Genomic DNA, 14,503 nt, shown 5'->3' on the forward strand with positions numbered 1-14,503 from the left:
ACAAAGTCTGCCCACTAAAGCTCAGTATATTTGCTCACAAGAAATCCCCTCAAGTCTCATTCTAACTCAAGTTACTTTTACTTTAATTGAGCAATCTCTCATTATTTTGCTTTCCTACCCCACAGCAGCTTATGATAAAATAATCTGTGAGTAACAGTGGGGAGAGAGGTTGGGGGGCGCCTGGGTGGCTCAGTCAGTCAGTTGAGCATCCAACTCTTGATTTCAGCTCAGGTCATGATCTCAGGGTCGTGAGACTGAGCCCCACATTGGGCTCTGTGCTCAGTACGGAGCCTGCTTGGGATTCTCTCTCTTTCCCTCTCTCTCTCTCTGCCCCTCCCCACTCGCTCTCTCTCTCAAAATAAAAATAAAATATAAAATCTTTAAAAAACAAAAGTAGTGGGTAGAGAGAAGAATTAGTATAGCAGCAAAGAAAGATATCTAAGGGTGCCTGGGTGGTTCAGTCGGTTGAGCATCTAACTCTTGATTTCCGCTCAAGTCATGATCTCAGGGCCCTGGGACTGAGGCCTGTGTCAGGCTCCTTGCTCAGTGGGGAGTATGATTGAGGATTCTCTCTCCCCTCTCCCTCTGTTACTCACCCTACTCACGTGCACGCTCCTTCTCTTTGAAATAAAAAAATAATCTTAAAAAAAAGAAATATCTAAAAACATGACACAGAAACAGGACCTCAAACTTCAGAGTATGTGAGTACTTGGTGGGGGACAGTCTTGCTTATACTTCGGTTGACTTTGAGATCACTATAACCACATGAATGGAATTTTAACCAGAAATATTTAAATTATGGTCAGTGCATGGCAGGCACAGAGCAGCCTGACACTACAATTCAGTTTAGAACATTTCCATCAACATGATATAAATGCTCTGCTAAATTCTGGTCCTTGAAGGAGAGTCATCTCAATGAGCGATGTTTCCTCTCCCTTTCTTATGGACAAAGTTCAAACTGGAGAGAAGAGGAGCAGCTCTCTGTCCTGCTTGCATCTCTCCAAAGGTCCCATTCACTTGTGATGCAGGCGTAGACTTCAACTAAAAACACAAGGTAAATTCATGCCTAGGACCGGACTTTCAGAAATACGTGTGACGGTATTTCTTCTCTCATTCAAAAGGAATTCAGGAGCATGTATGAGGTACCTGATGAGAGAGTCTAACTTTCCTGTCTACTCAACAGCAAACTCACAGAACTGAAAGAACTGGGCTTTAAGAAAGATCTGGCTTTAAAATGGGCCCAGGCATTTATGAGATATGCAAAAGTGGACAAGACACAACCTCTCTGAGTCTCTGAGCCATTTTATTTACCTTGCTGATAAAATGGGGATAATAGTAACTCCTTCAGGGCCACTGTAAGAATTAAAGGTATTATAATAAGGCACAGATTGTAAAAAAATAAAATAAATAAGGTATAGATTGTAGCAACCAGGCACATTGTTAGTAATCAATAAAAATAAAATATTATTGTTACTATTACAGAAGTAAATAAATAAAAATTGAGCAGAATTTCAAGAACGAGTCATTCAGTAATTCTGAAGAAAGGAGGGACATATTAAGTCATGGATAAATAAATGGGTATCAAAATTATCAAAAATGAAAAAAACAAATTAATGAATGTTATCTCACTTTGCTTTTTTTTTTTTTTGAAGTTCTTTTTTTTTTTTTATTTACTTGAGTAATCTCTACCTCCAAGGTGGGGCTTAAACTCACGACCCTGAAATCAAGAGTTGCATGCACTTCCCACAGAGCTAGCCAGACGCCCCTCATTTTTCGCTTTCAAATCAGCATCTGACATATGAAATTTGTATATTGCTTCTGTTAGAAGCTTTTTACAAAAATTGCTGAAAATCATTTTCTTTAAAACCTGCTCTCGATTACTCTCTATAATGGGTATTTCTAACTTCTTATGACTCAGTGATGACAATAGTTTTATTCCAATTTACAATGTTAAAGATTGACGTCAGAGTCCTCTAATCAAAAAGACTAATAATAAAATACGTTTAAAAGGCAATACCATATCAAAAATCTAATTAAGTGACAATATCAAATCAGAAAGCACTTACTGAGCTTTGAGCATAAAAGTTACAGGACAGCCTGGTTCTCTATGTTCTAAAAAAATCAATCTTAAGGATTCACTTGTTATAAAGATCTTGAATTCTTTCTTTTACTTTTGCTTTTTCCTCTTTACTCAGAAATATCTATAAATTTCAATGAAACAAGAACATTCTGCATAAAAACATTTTTGGGATAGAAACATAATTTACAAGTGTAAGATTTCAACATGAAAATGAGATGGTATGGGAGCAAACTTAATTAAATGGACATTCTGTCCATTTTTTCAAGTAATTCACATACTATTGAAAGGGTTCCTAATAGCTGATTTAATCCATACTGTCATTTGCATAATTTCTATCTAAACAGGCTACTTAATTTCAATTTTTTTTTTAAAGATTTTATTTATTTACTCGAGAGAGAGAGAGAGTGAGCGAGAGAGAGAGAGAGCACAAGCCAGGGGGGAAAGGCAAAGGGAAAAGCAGATTCTCTACCTAGCAGGGAGCCTGATGAGAGGCTGGATCCCAGGACCCCGGGACCATGACCTAAGCCAAAGGTAGATGCCCAACCGACTGAGCCACACAGGCACCCCTTAATTTCAATTTTAATCTTAATTTTCATCTTAAAAGAGAACTCGCTACTTCATATAGCAGAAAGTTCTTTCTCCTTTTTTTTTTTTTTTAAGGTCATGGGGCTTGAACTCCCAGTCCTGAGATCAAGACCTGAGGTGAGATCAAGAGTCAGACCCTTAACCAACTGAGCCTCCCAGGCGCCCCAGAAAGTTCTTCCTTTTAATGAGATGACACAAACCTAGTGTTTCCACCAATTAGTCCTGGTTCTGCCTGCTGGAGTTATGTGAAATAAACTTAACACCTCCTCCACACACAGTCCTTCAAATCATTCACAACATCTACAATTTTACTGTTTTTTCTTTTCAGGCCAAACATGCTCAAATACTTTAACCATTTCTTATAGTACATTTTCCAGTCCTCACAACCCTGATATTCTTCCCCTCATTGTCCCTCTACAAATGTGGCACCCGAAAACTATTTTTTATTCTTTTCATCAAAGATCATACAACACTGACAGTTTTTTCTTCTTGAAGCTGTAGAAGGACAAATTTGTTAAAAGCATAAAGTAACAAAACAGAGTGAACAACTGTTAATGTTTTCAAAGAAAAGCTGTTTTGTTGGGTTTTTTTGAGTAATGTCTATGCCCAACGTGGAGCTCAAACTCATGACCCTGAAATCAAGAGTCGCTTGTTCTACTGACTGAGCCAGTCAGGTGCCCCATGAAAAGCTGTCCTAATCCTTGTGGACTGAGGCACATTTACACAGTTTATATAATCAAAATTATTTGTTCTAATCATAAAAGTGACAAGAGCTTTCCTATACAAATATACATTGATTTGTATATATATTTGGTTTGGGGTTAGAATGTGGTTTCTATAGAAGCTCTGTTCCCACAGTGCCTGCAATGTTCCTTCTATACACCCAAACTGGCCTGGCTTTCCTAAAGACACTAATCAGCTCAAAGGAGCTCACAGGTGGCAGGGGAAAGCAGGTTGGAATGAAAACATTTGCCAAAAATATAATTAAGAGCAAACATAAATATTATAGGTCTCCATTTTAAAGTTTGTTTGGCTTTTACTCATGCAAGATAAGTAGGAGGTTAATGACTAACAATAAGTTTCAAGTTTCATTTTTAAACAAACCCACAGAAACTTAAGAGTAGCGCCTGGGTGACTCAGTTGGTTAAGCGACTGCCTTCGGCTCAGGTCATGATCCTGGAGTCCCAGGATCGAGTCCCACATCGGGCTCCCTGCTCAGCAGGGAGTCTGCTTCTCTCTCTGACCCTCTTCCCTCTCGTGCTCTCTATCACTCATTCTCTCTCTCTCTCTCAAATAAATAAATAAAATCTTTAAAAAAAAAGAATAAAAAGGGGCACCTGGGTGGCTCAGTCACTGGGCATCTGCCTTCGGCTCAGGTCATAATCCCAGGGTCCTGGGATCAAGCCCTGCATCAGGCTCCCTGCTCAGTGGGAAGCTTGCTTCTCCCTCTCCCACTCCCCCTGCTTGTATTCCCTCTCTTGCAGTCTCTGTCAAATAAATAAAATCTTTAAAAAAAAAAAAAAAAGATTGGCCTTCTTATATATACTGAATCTCTAAGTTGATTGCTCAGCATTTTGGTTCCTCAGGTAGATTCAGGTAAAAACCTTTCCTTTATTAGATGCTTCACTAATCTATACAAATAACCTATTTTTAAATGAATATTAAACAAATAAAAGCAGTAGCAGAAAAACTTAGTTTCTATAAACTGCTAGCACTGCAATTAAAAACCGTTCACTACTGGGGCACCTGGGTGGCACAGCTGGTTAAGCGTCCAACTCTTGGTTTCAGCTCAGGTTGTGACGTCAGGGCTGTGAGATCAAGCCCCAAGTTGGGCTCTGTGCTCAGCACGGGGTCTGCATGAGTTTCTCTCTCCTTCTCCCTCTCCCCCTACACACACATGTGAGCACATGCTCTCTCTCAAATAAATAAATAAATCCTTTAAAAAAATTGTTCACTGGGGCGCCTGGGTGGCTCAGTTGGTTAAGCAACTGCCTTCGGCTCAAGTCATGATCCTGGAGTCCCAGGATTGAGTCCCACATCGGGCTCCCTGCTCAGCAGGAAGTCTGCTTCTCCCTCTGACCCTCTTCCCTCTCATGCTCTCTATCTCTCATTCTCTCTCTCTCAAATAAATCTTTAAAAAAAATAAAAATAAATAAATAAATTGTTCACTACCCCACACTTCCCCCTTGGGCAATAGGTCCACCGACTCCTCATTTTAAGGTTCCAGGGAGAGCGTATACCAAATCCCCATACTGTCAACTGAACAATTTACAAGACTTCAAAAGTTTCACCAGGAGTCCACATATAATCTACCACAAGAGGGCATCAAACTGAAATTGTTTTAATCTTTTATTTATTTTTTAAAGATTTATTTATTTGACAGAGAGATAGAGAGCACAAGTAGGCAGAGGGAGAGGGAGAAGCAGGCTCTCTGCCGAGCAGGGAGCCCGATGTGGGACTTGATCCTGGGACCCCAGGATCATGACCTGAGCCGAAGGCAGCCGCTTAACCAACTGAGCCACCCAGGCGCCCCTAATCTAACTTTTAAAAAGATGTAAAATCTTTCTGATTTACTGAAATTATTGACAAGGAACACTTAATTACCACTAACAATGATATTTAAAGTTTTTTGACTTTATAAAAATAATAGTAAAAAATCACAGCATGAGAAAAAGACATCCTTATCTGTCTGAAATCTTCACTAAACTTTGTATACTTTATTATGCATCAAGAAAGGCAATTTCAGGGGCACCTGGATGGCTCAGTAGGTAGAGCATGCAACTCTTGATCTTGGGGTCATGAGTTCAAGCCCCACATTAGAGTAGAGTTTACTTAATAAAAATATATATATATTTAAAAAAAAAAAGAAAGGCAATTTCAGGGAATGAGTAAAGCTTTCAAAGAAAATAAATCAAATGAATAGTTTCACTACCAAATATAGAACTTAAAGAATTTTACTGTTCAATTTAGAAAAGTAGATTATTTCATCTCCTCAAATGTATCAAAAATCCATCGACAGGTGCTTCAAAGGTAACAAGTCCTCTGATGTAATTACAAAGGTTTACACACATTTAACTACATTTAAAGAATCTTCTCTCCTACTTGCCTGAGTTTTGTTTTAAATACTAATACTGATTTATCAGGGAATAGAACTTTTTTAGAATGCCACTTATATTTTCAAAAAGTGTCTTTGTCTCAAATTTTTAAAGATCTCAAAAATATCCAGTCCAGGTACAGCAAAAGTCATTAAACTATCTCCACCCACCCCCACCCCCAGTCATAAGCATTGATTTTAACAACTAAAACAATGTAAGTCACAGACATCTCAAGATGATGCCTTGGAAACTAGACTACAGTATAAAATTTTTTTTTATTTTTTTTTAAAGATTTTATTTATTTATTTGAGAGAGAGAATGAGAGATAGAGAGCACGAGAGGGAAGAGGGTCAGAGGGAGAAGCAGACTCCCTGCTGAGCAGGGAGCCCGATGTGGGACTCGATCCCGGGACTCCAGGATCATGACCTGAGCCGAAGGCAGTCGCTTAATCAACTGAGCCACCCAGGCGCCCTACAGTATAAAATCTGTTAACTGAAAATATTCTTATCAACAGGTTCTGAGAAAAAATTCCAGGTCTCACTTACTAATAGCCACAGTCTTGGGCAAGCCCTAGGGCAAGTTATTTAACCTGAGCTTTAGTCTCTTCATCTATAAAATGCAGACAAAAAAAACACGTACATTACTGGGTTTTTGCAAGGATTAATGAAAAAAATGTAAATAAAATGCTTAGAACACTATGAGGCATATATTAAGTGCTCAATAAATGTTGCTGGCTATTCATTACTAGTCCACCACCTACTGGTTCCACCTTCAAGTCCCTAAAACCTAGGCCCAGACCTTACAATTATATTGTAATAAATGTCAAGGCCTATCAATATTTGGACAAAGCGCCTCTGGCATCTCTCTGGCCCAAAAGGACTGGACGGAGAAGGAAGTGAGAAGCAGGGAGAATAAACATCCCAAAGGATGAGGAAGGGCAGGATAGGGAAGGGAAGTATAGGAAGGGAAAATAGGAGCACAGAATAAATTTCACTTACTTCCTAATTTGTTCACAGCGGTCCCAAGGACTCTGAGCCCTTTCGAGAGGGCCTTAGAGACTGAGTATGAACATGGTCTGTTAACTGCTGAATGTCTATAGAAAAGGACAAGCACTAGGCTCCCTGATGGGCAATGTCACTGACTTTTCACTTAAAATGAAATAGAGCATTAAACTTCAAACCAAAACATGGTTACAGTGATCTCACCAACTGTAATGACCTCGCCAACAAAAAGCTTCCACGCTACCACCTCCATAGCAAGAGGTCAAAAAGATGGCATGATAAAACACCATGACTAGATATTTGGGAGGTAGGGGGGGCAAGACAAAAATTACACAAATTTTTAAAAATAACTGATCCAGAGCACCTGGGTGGCTCAGCTGATTAAGCATCTGCCTCCAACTCAGGTCATGATCCCAGGATCCTGGGATCGAGTCCCACATCAGGCTCCCTGCTCAGGGAGGAGTCTACTTCTCTCTCTCTCCCTCTGCCCAACCTGGCTCCCCCGCTCCCCGACTCATGCTCTCTCTCTCTCTCTCTCAAATAAAATATTTAAAAAAAAAATAAAATATAAAAATAACTGATCCAAATCAAAAGATGCAAAATATACATTTTAAAAGTTCATATACTCTTTCTCTTATCAGTTTCTGAATTAAGGTAAGAGACTAAATCCAAACATCTCATTTTGCTCCCTCCTGAAACCCTCTTAGAACTGCTAAAGAAAGTATTTTTTAAAACATTAAACTCACGAGGATAGAGAAAAGAGCAGAGGCAAGAAACAAAATTTGGAAGCAGGAAAGCAAACGGACGAGTGATAACTGCTGTTACAGGAGCCAAGAAAGCCCAATCCCAAACCAAAAGGGTGATGCTGAGATATATATAAAATATATAAAATAATCACAATCCCCAAAAGACACTAAAAATGGTATCTACAGCAGAGAACTGCTTGAAAGCTGCTTAATGAGCAGATCCCTTGACCACCTACACCTATACTCTTCAGCCACTAAAGGCTTAGTCTCCCAAAGGAAGTAAACACTGAAGTTCTCTGGACTAGGGGACACCAGTCCTCTGCTCAGGTATGAACAAAGGTACTACTGTACAGAAAATCAACCACCAAGGGGCTAAAGAAAGTATTTTTTAAAACATTAAACTCACAAGGATAGAGAAAAGAGCAGAGGCAAGAAACAAAATTTGGAAGCAGGAAAGCAAACGGACGAGTGATAACTGCTGTTACAGGAGCCAAGAAAGCCCAATCTGACTGGCTAAACCAGTCAGATCTTCATGTGCCAAGTAGGACACCAGAAAAGGCCTCTCTGGGCCATCTGACCAGCTCAAGAAAAAGGACTAAAAATAGTGAGTGACATCAGTGATGCCCAATAACATAGATTAAGAAAATCACCCAGTGGTTAAGCTCAAAACTGATAAGGCCCACCCACTTGCTCAGAGCTTCCAATCAGCTGTATAATACCACAATGTTAATCAGGATCAGAAAATTTTGAATTAATAATCTGAGGATGGAAGAGACCAAAACAAATCCCAGGAAGAAGCAACAGAAGAAACAGAGATTATGCAAAGAGGGGAAAATGCACGCGCGTGCACACACACGCACGCACACACACACACACACACACACACTCATACACACAAAAGCATCATTGATATCCTCAGAAAAGAGAAAAAATTATTATATCCACGAAACAAAAACAGGATTTTATTACTTTTTTAAAGGAGGAAGATTCTAAGACCAAAAGAGCTCTTAGAAAATAAAAATATGATAGCAGAAAAGAAAAACTAAATAGTAGGACTGGAAGACTAAGATAAGGAAATCTAGAAAAACTGAGTAACACCGCATACACACACACACTCACTCACTCACTCACTCACTCACACCCCAAAGAAGAACAAAGACAAAGAGGAAAACTGGAGAAAAAAGATAAGAAAATCAGAAGACCAAAATAGGAAGTCCAGTGTTTGATAAAATAATGGCACAAGGTAAATACAACGGGGAAAAGGGGTGGAGGAAGTCCTCAAGAGAAATTCTCAACTGAAGGACTCAACTGCCAGATTGAAAGTACCCACCAAACACCCAGTGGATGAAAAAAGACTCACACAAAGCCATACCACTTTAAAACTGCAGAACACTACAAGCAAAGAGAAGGTTCCACAAGCTTCCAGGTAAGTCCAAACCAGTCACAATCAATGACCGAATTCAGACTTCTCAACAGCAACACTGCAAGAAGACAACTGCACAAACAACTCAGAAGATCTCTGCTTACTCTGTACCATTTTTATAATCAAAGGGTGAGCCCAACTAAGATTCTTCTCTCTACCTGGCTTGCTTGCCCAGGTACTGATGAAGTTCCTGCTCTCTTCTCCATGCCCTACTCTGATTTCATCCCACCACAGATTTTCTGATTTGACCTAATTCTGAGAGCTGAAAGAAGGCTTTGAAGACTTCAAAAGCTGGAAATACAAAGTAGCCCACTACCTCTGATTATATTTCCACAAGATGTCAAAACCAAGTCCCCACTACAACCCTGCCCAACATCTGACTGAGGTACATGCTCTGCTTTTCCAGACTGCCCCCTAACCTTCCCACTGACCTGCCTGGAAGAGCCCCCTAAAAACCCTCAGAAAAGCAGAAGCCTATGAACATGAGTCTGTTGAGCTTATCTTTTCCTGCAAGACTACAACTAATAATGACAAAACTGATCTTTCATAAGACAGCCGGTTTGTTCTTGCCAGTCCATTTCACGTACAGATATAGCAAAACTAAAAAGAGAAGCAAGAAAATCCTAACACCAAAATTAGGGCAGAGATTACCTCAGGATAGGCTGTAGGGAACATAACCAGGGAAGGGCCCACAGTGGCATCTGCCTTGGAATAATTCTAATTCTCACCCCACCAGGCAATTAATAGACTGGTGTGTAATGTGTTTTTCATAAATTTTTCTTTCTTTGCAACTGAAGAAACTTTTAATGCATTTATTTCTTCAAGTTAGAAATTATTTAACTATGTAACTCATTATTAAATCACAAAGGTTTATATGACATCAGCAGCATAGCTCTATTATATCAGTCATGAAGGAAACTGGCTTAATTTTAAATACATACAAAAATTAAGACCAGATTTACTTACATTATGAGTCTTCGGTTTAAGAACCAGTATTTCCTCCGACTCCTGTCATATCCAATAGGTTCATGTCGAATATATGGTTTGTTTTTTTGGATTTCAGCAACACAGTCAGTCACACCAGGCACCTTATGTGCTACACAGACTTCACACTGCCATTCATCCTCTGGTACCTCCTCAAGAGGTGGTTTCACACATTCCAAATGGTATACTGCTGAACATGTCTCACAGCAAAGCAAATCCCCAAGTTTGTGACAAACCCGACAATGGTCATCATATTGGATCACCCCTTCAGACATCAATTCCTCACGAGCAATATTTGTGGTAAGAAACTGATCGACTAAGAACTGCAGAACTTTGATTTTGTTCTCTACTGGTCCATAGGGATAGTCCTCTGCTTCTTGGTAAGGAAGAACATGATGGTACTCCTTATCACTCTCACAGTACACCCGCAGCACCTCTGGCCACGTCATCCCATCTATGAAATACAGCGTGGAATTAACGCTATCTTTCAGATCAGCAGGTCCAAAGGTAGTATTCGAAGTGTCTTCTTCACGCAAAACTGCTTTCAAAAGCACAACGTGCATCTCTGCCATAAGTGTGCACTGCTCTTGACTCACCAGAGCTGCACAAAAGTCCTCAAAGCGAAAAGGAGATAACCTTAAAACAGTGCCAAAGTTCCGCAGTACCTCATAAATGGCAATAACATTCATTATATGCTCATTAGGCACCATTAAATCCTCAGAGGACTTGGGAAATTCAAGGGGTGGGATGTCTTTTTCTTCCAATATTGGAGAACGAGGCCGATGTACTCTTGGTTTTCGCCTACCTGTAAAGAAAGAAATGGCATAATTACAAAACAGTACATCGTTTCTTTTTTTAAAAATATTTAAGTAATCTTTACACCCAAAGAGGGGTTCGAACTCACAACCCTGAGATCAAGAGTCACATGTTCCTCCAACTGAGCGAGCCAGGTGCCCCACAAATCAGTACATCATTTCTAAAAACTAAGAGTTTTCTAGTTTTTCCTATCTGGACATATACCTCAAAAATAGATAAGCATACTTCTATTTTTCTAATAACTGTCAAGTTAAAATAATACCAATAAGTAATGATTTACCTCTAATTTTTAAGTCTATAAAAAATCTGAATTTGACGTTTTCCCATTATATTACAAACTACAAGTAAAAAATTTTCAATTATCATCAGCTCTCAATTATCTAGAGGGGTTAACTGGTGTAGAGGTAACCATGATAAAAAATAACTGTGTTTATGAAAGATGTGAAAAGAACATAAATGAGAAAAAACATCCCAATGTAAGATAAGAGGCACAACAGAGCTCATACTGTGTCTGCTGCGATACAGAAATGCCTGCCTCTCAACAACCAGACAGGAAGTTCTCTGGTGAAGCACCCCTTTTCCTCTGCCAGAAATGCTTCCTGAGAGCCACATATCAGGGGAGTTCCACAGTGAAGCACAAAGTTAGGACTGAAACAGAAAGGAAGGAGGAAGTAGGAGGGGAGAGTCCCAGTGCTGGGAGAAGGAAAAAGGGAGGCTCAGGTAGGAAACGGGCAACAGACTATGTATATTTTTTAGCAAACAACTGTAGGCGCCTGTTCCCCAATTTATGAAATGTGATGTCCAAGAATATATAATATATGCATATAAATGTATCAATATTTAGCACATTTGAGAACTTTGTACCAAACATACAGATCTTTTAATTCTCTGAATGAGTCTATGAGGTATTTTAATAAGCCCTGCTATATAAGTAAGAAAACTTATTGAAAGAAACAAGTTTCTGCAGTGCCTCAGTGGCTCAGTTGGTTGAGCATCTGTCTCTGGCTCAGGACATGGTCCCAGGGTCCTGGGACCAAGCCCCAAGTTGGGCACCCTGCTCAGCGGGAGGCTGCTTCTCCCTCTACCGCCCGCTTGGGCCCTCTCTCGCTATCTCTGTCACTGTCTCTCTCTTTCAAATAAATATATAAAATCTTAAAAAAAAAAAAAGTTAAAAAAAGAAACAGGTTGCTCCTAAACTGCTATGTCTGTTATTACTATTATTATCATTATTATACTTTCCAATAATGTTTACAGAACAGGAAATGTATTTTTAAATATCAGAAATAGGGATGCCTGGGGTGCCTGGGTGGCTCAGTCGGTTAGGCGTCTGCCTTTGGCTCAGGTCATGATCGCAGGGTCCTGGGATCAAGCCCAGCATCGGGCTCCCTGCTCAGCAGGAAGCCTGCTTCTCCATCTCCCACTCCCCCTGCTTGTGTTCCCTCTCTCGCTGTGTCTCTGTCAAATAAATAAATAAAATCTTTAAAAAAAAAAAAGAAAGAAGGATGCCTGGATGGCTCAGTCAGTTAAGCACTGCCTTCGACTCAAGTCATGATCCCAGGGTCCTGGGATGGAGTTCTGCATTGGGCTCCTTGCTCAGCGGGGAGCCTGCTTCTCCCTCTTGCCTGCCGCTCCCCCTGCTTTGTGAGCACGCTCTCTCTCTCTCTGACAAATAAATATTTTTTAAAAACAAAAAAATTAAATATCAGAAATAATTCTAACAAAATCAATTAACATTAAATTCATTTTTGTACAATTAACTTTCATCAATCATGATTTTGGGTTACTGGTAAACTCTTTTAACTACCTGCTCCCTCCCCCATTCCTGAGCCCTCACTTCTGGCTTTGTCTCATTATCTGCACACTAAAAGGGTGTACGGTATAAGGAGAAAAAAGTATGTTAAAGAATATAAAGGGCCAAGATATTTTAATTTATACATGTACACCCAATATTCATTCACTGAAAAGATTTTCCAAATAAAAATACACCCATTACTTTCTGCAGAAAAAAGTCCAAGGGATCACCCTGGGCCAGACATTGCTGGTGAGCCTATATAGCGAGAAAGGAGCCTACATCTCAGCAAACTTCTCAGAAGTGACACCATCTACACAGATGCAGTTTTCACAGACTCAATTAAATCACAGAATCACCATGATAGTAAGCACCACGATGGGTAATCCAGTCCATTTTACTGTCTCCTGGAAATTATTTAGGACCTACTACATAAATATAAATGAGAAAGGAGTAAAAGGAAGACTAAAACTAGAGGAATTCCCTCAAATAAGAGAAGAAACACAAGTCAGCAGAGACAAAACTGCTTATAGAAACAGTCCCTGCATTCCTCTCAGATGTTTACACAAAATGCTGTCAAAGAGTATCCAAGTAAAGAATCACAGAAGGAAAGGCTGGAAAAGCAGTTCTAGGACCAGGAGAATGTAGATGTCCTTAAATGTTAGGTTTAGGAGTCTGTATAGTAGTACTTTATACTGGCAGTAATGAGGGTTGTTACAGGTTTTCTAAACAGGGCAAAGGGTTGAATGTTCCAGAGAGACTTCTCTGGCTTCACTGCATAGAATGAAACCAGAAGCAGGGCATCTTCTGCAATTAACCATAAGATGAAGGCTGGGATTCAGTGAGAACTGAGGGGCTGTGAGAACAACAAAAAGATGGATACAAGTGACCTTATGAAGAAAGAAATCAACAGGTGTGGAATATACCACCACCACCTTGAGATGTAACTCCGTAAGTTACCATTTCCTTCAAAAGCTTTTCTAACCTCCCCAGGCTCTTCTGAATTCCCAAAGCCTTCTTCAAACCATGTTATCTTATATTATAATTTACCTTTTCATGTTATCTACTCCATCTCCCCAGCTGAACACCTAACTCTTATGCCAAAGAGAATCTGGCATATTTCTTTTATTAGTAAGTATTTGCCCAGCATCATTCCCCATGGAGAATTTCCCTTCCCCCACACCACGTGATTCTGCTGAGGCCCCCCAGTCACAGTATTCCATCTCCTCATCACTGGCATGGAGATAGGCCCCAGGGCAGCCCAGCAAGACTCTATGCACGGGATGTTATATTCATCTTGTTAAGTGAGAAGTGCTCTGAAGCCCTTTCTTTCCATGAAGGAGGCCAGAGCTGTCCGTGGCTAACCCATCATGGAAGAAGGGAATCAGGATGATGGACAGAAGCGGAAGTAAGATATATAATCACTGATAATTCTTGAGCCCTTGGTGGAATGTATCCTTCAGTTCTCACAGCTACAGAAACCAAAACCATTTCCCTTGCGCTTAAGTGAACATGTTGGTTTTCTATCACTCGCAAATAAGAGTACCCGTTAAAAAGTATCTGACAGTGTATCCAGTAGGCTTTTTATAATGAGAAACACAATAAATTACTATTTAAAGTCTATCAATGAAAGCAGTTAATGTTAAAAAAAAACGCTGATAGTAATCTATGTGTAAAACAGTAACAGAAATACTGTCTAAATTTAATGTCTAATTTTATTTTTTTAGTTATTTTTTTAGAGGGGGGAGAGTGGCAGAGGGAGGGGGAGAGAGAATCTTAAGCAGGCTCCACGCCCAGCACAGAGGCCAATGCAGGGCTTGATCTGATGACTCTGAGATCATTACCTAAGCCAAAATCAAGAGTCGGACACTTAACCCACAAGCTACCCACACGCCCGTAATGTCTAAGTTTAAAGCATCAGCTTTCATACATTCTGAAAGATTTTGGACAACCATTGTATAGATCTGATCTTTAACAGTTCATT

At 39.8% G+C, this 14,503-nt stretch overlaps 1 protein-coding gene across 9 annotated transcripts in view; it reads right to left on the reverse strand.

The window, feature by feature from the left end:
- The window catches only part of BPTF (bromodomain PHD finger transcription factor), a 148,124-nt gene that overhangs the window by 97,512 nt on the left and 36,109 nt on the right, over positions 1 to 14,503 (reverse strand). For all 9 annotated transcript variants that reach the window (XM_027625141.2, XM_027625144.2, XM_027625142.2 and 6 more), the window contains exon 2: positions 9,897 to 10,719. In XM_027625141.2, the coding sequence (XP_027480942.1) occupies positions 9,897 to 10,719 (823 nt within the window). The remainder of the gene's footprint in view (positions 1 to 9,896; positions 10,720 to 14,503) is intronic.

The sequence above is a fragment of the Zalophus californianus genome, chromosome 16 (genome assembly GCF_009762305.2).
Source record: "Zalophus californianus isolate mZalCal1 chromosome 16, mZalCal1.pri.v2, whole genome shotgun sequence".
Lineage (NCBI taxonomy): Eukaryota > Metazoa > Chordata > Mammalia > Carnivora > Otariidae > Zalophus > Zalophus californianus.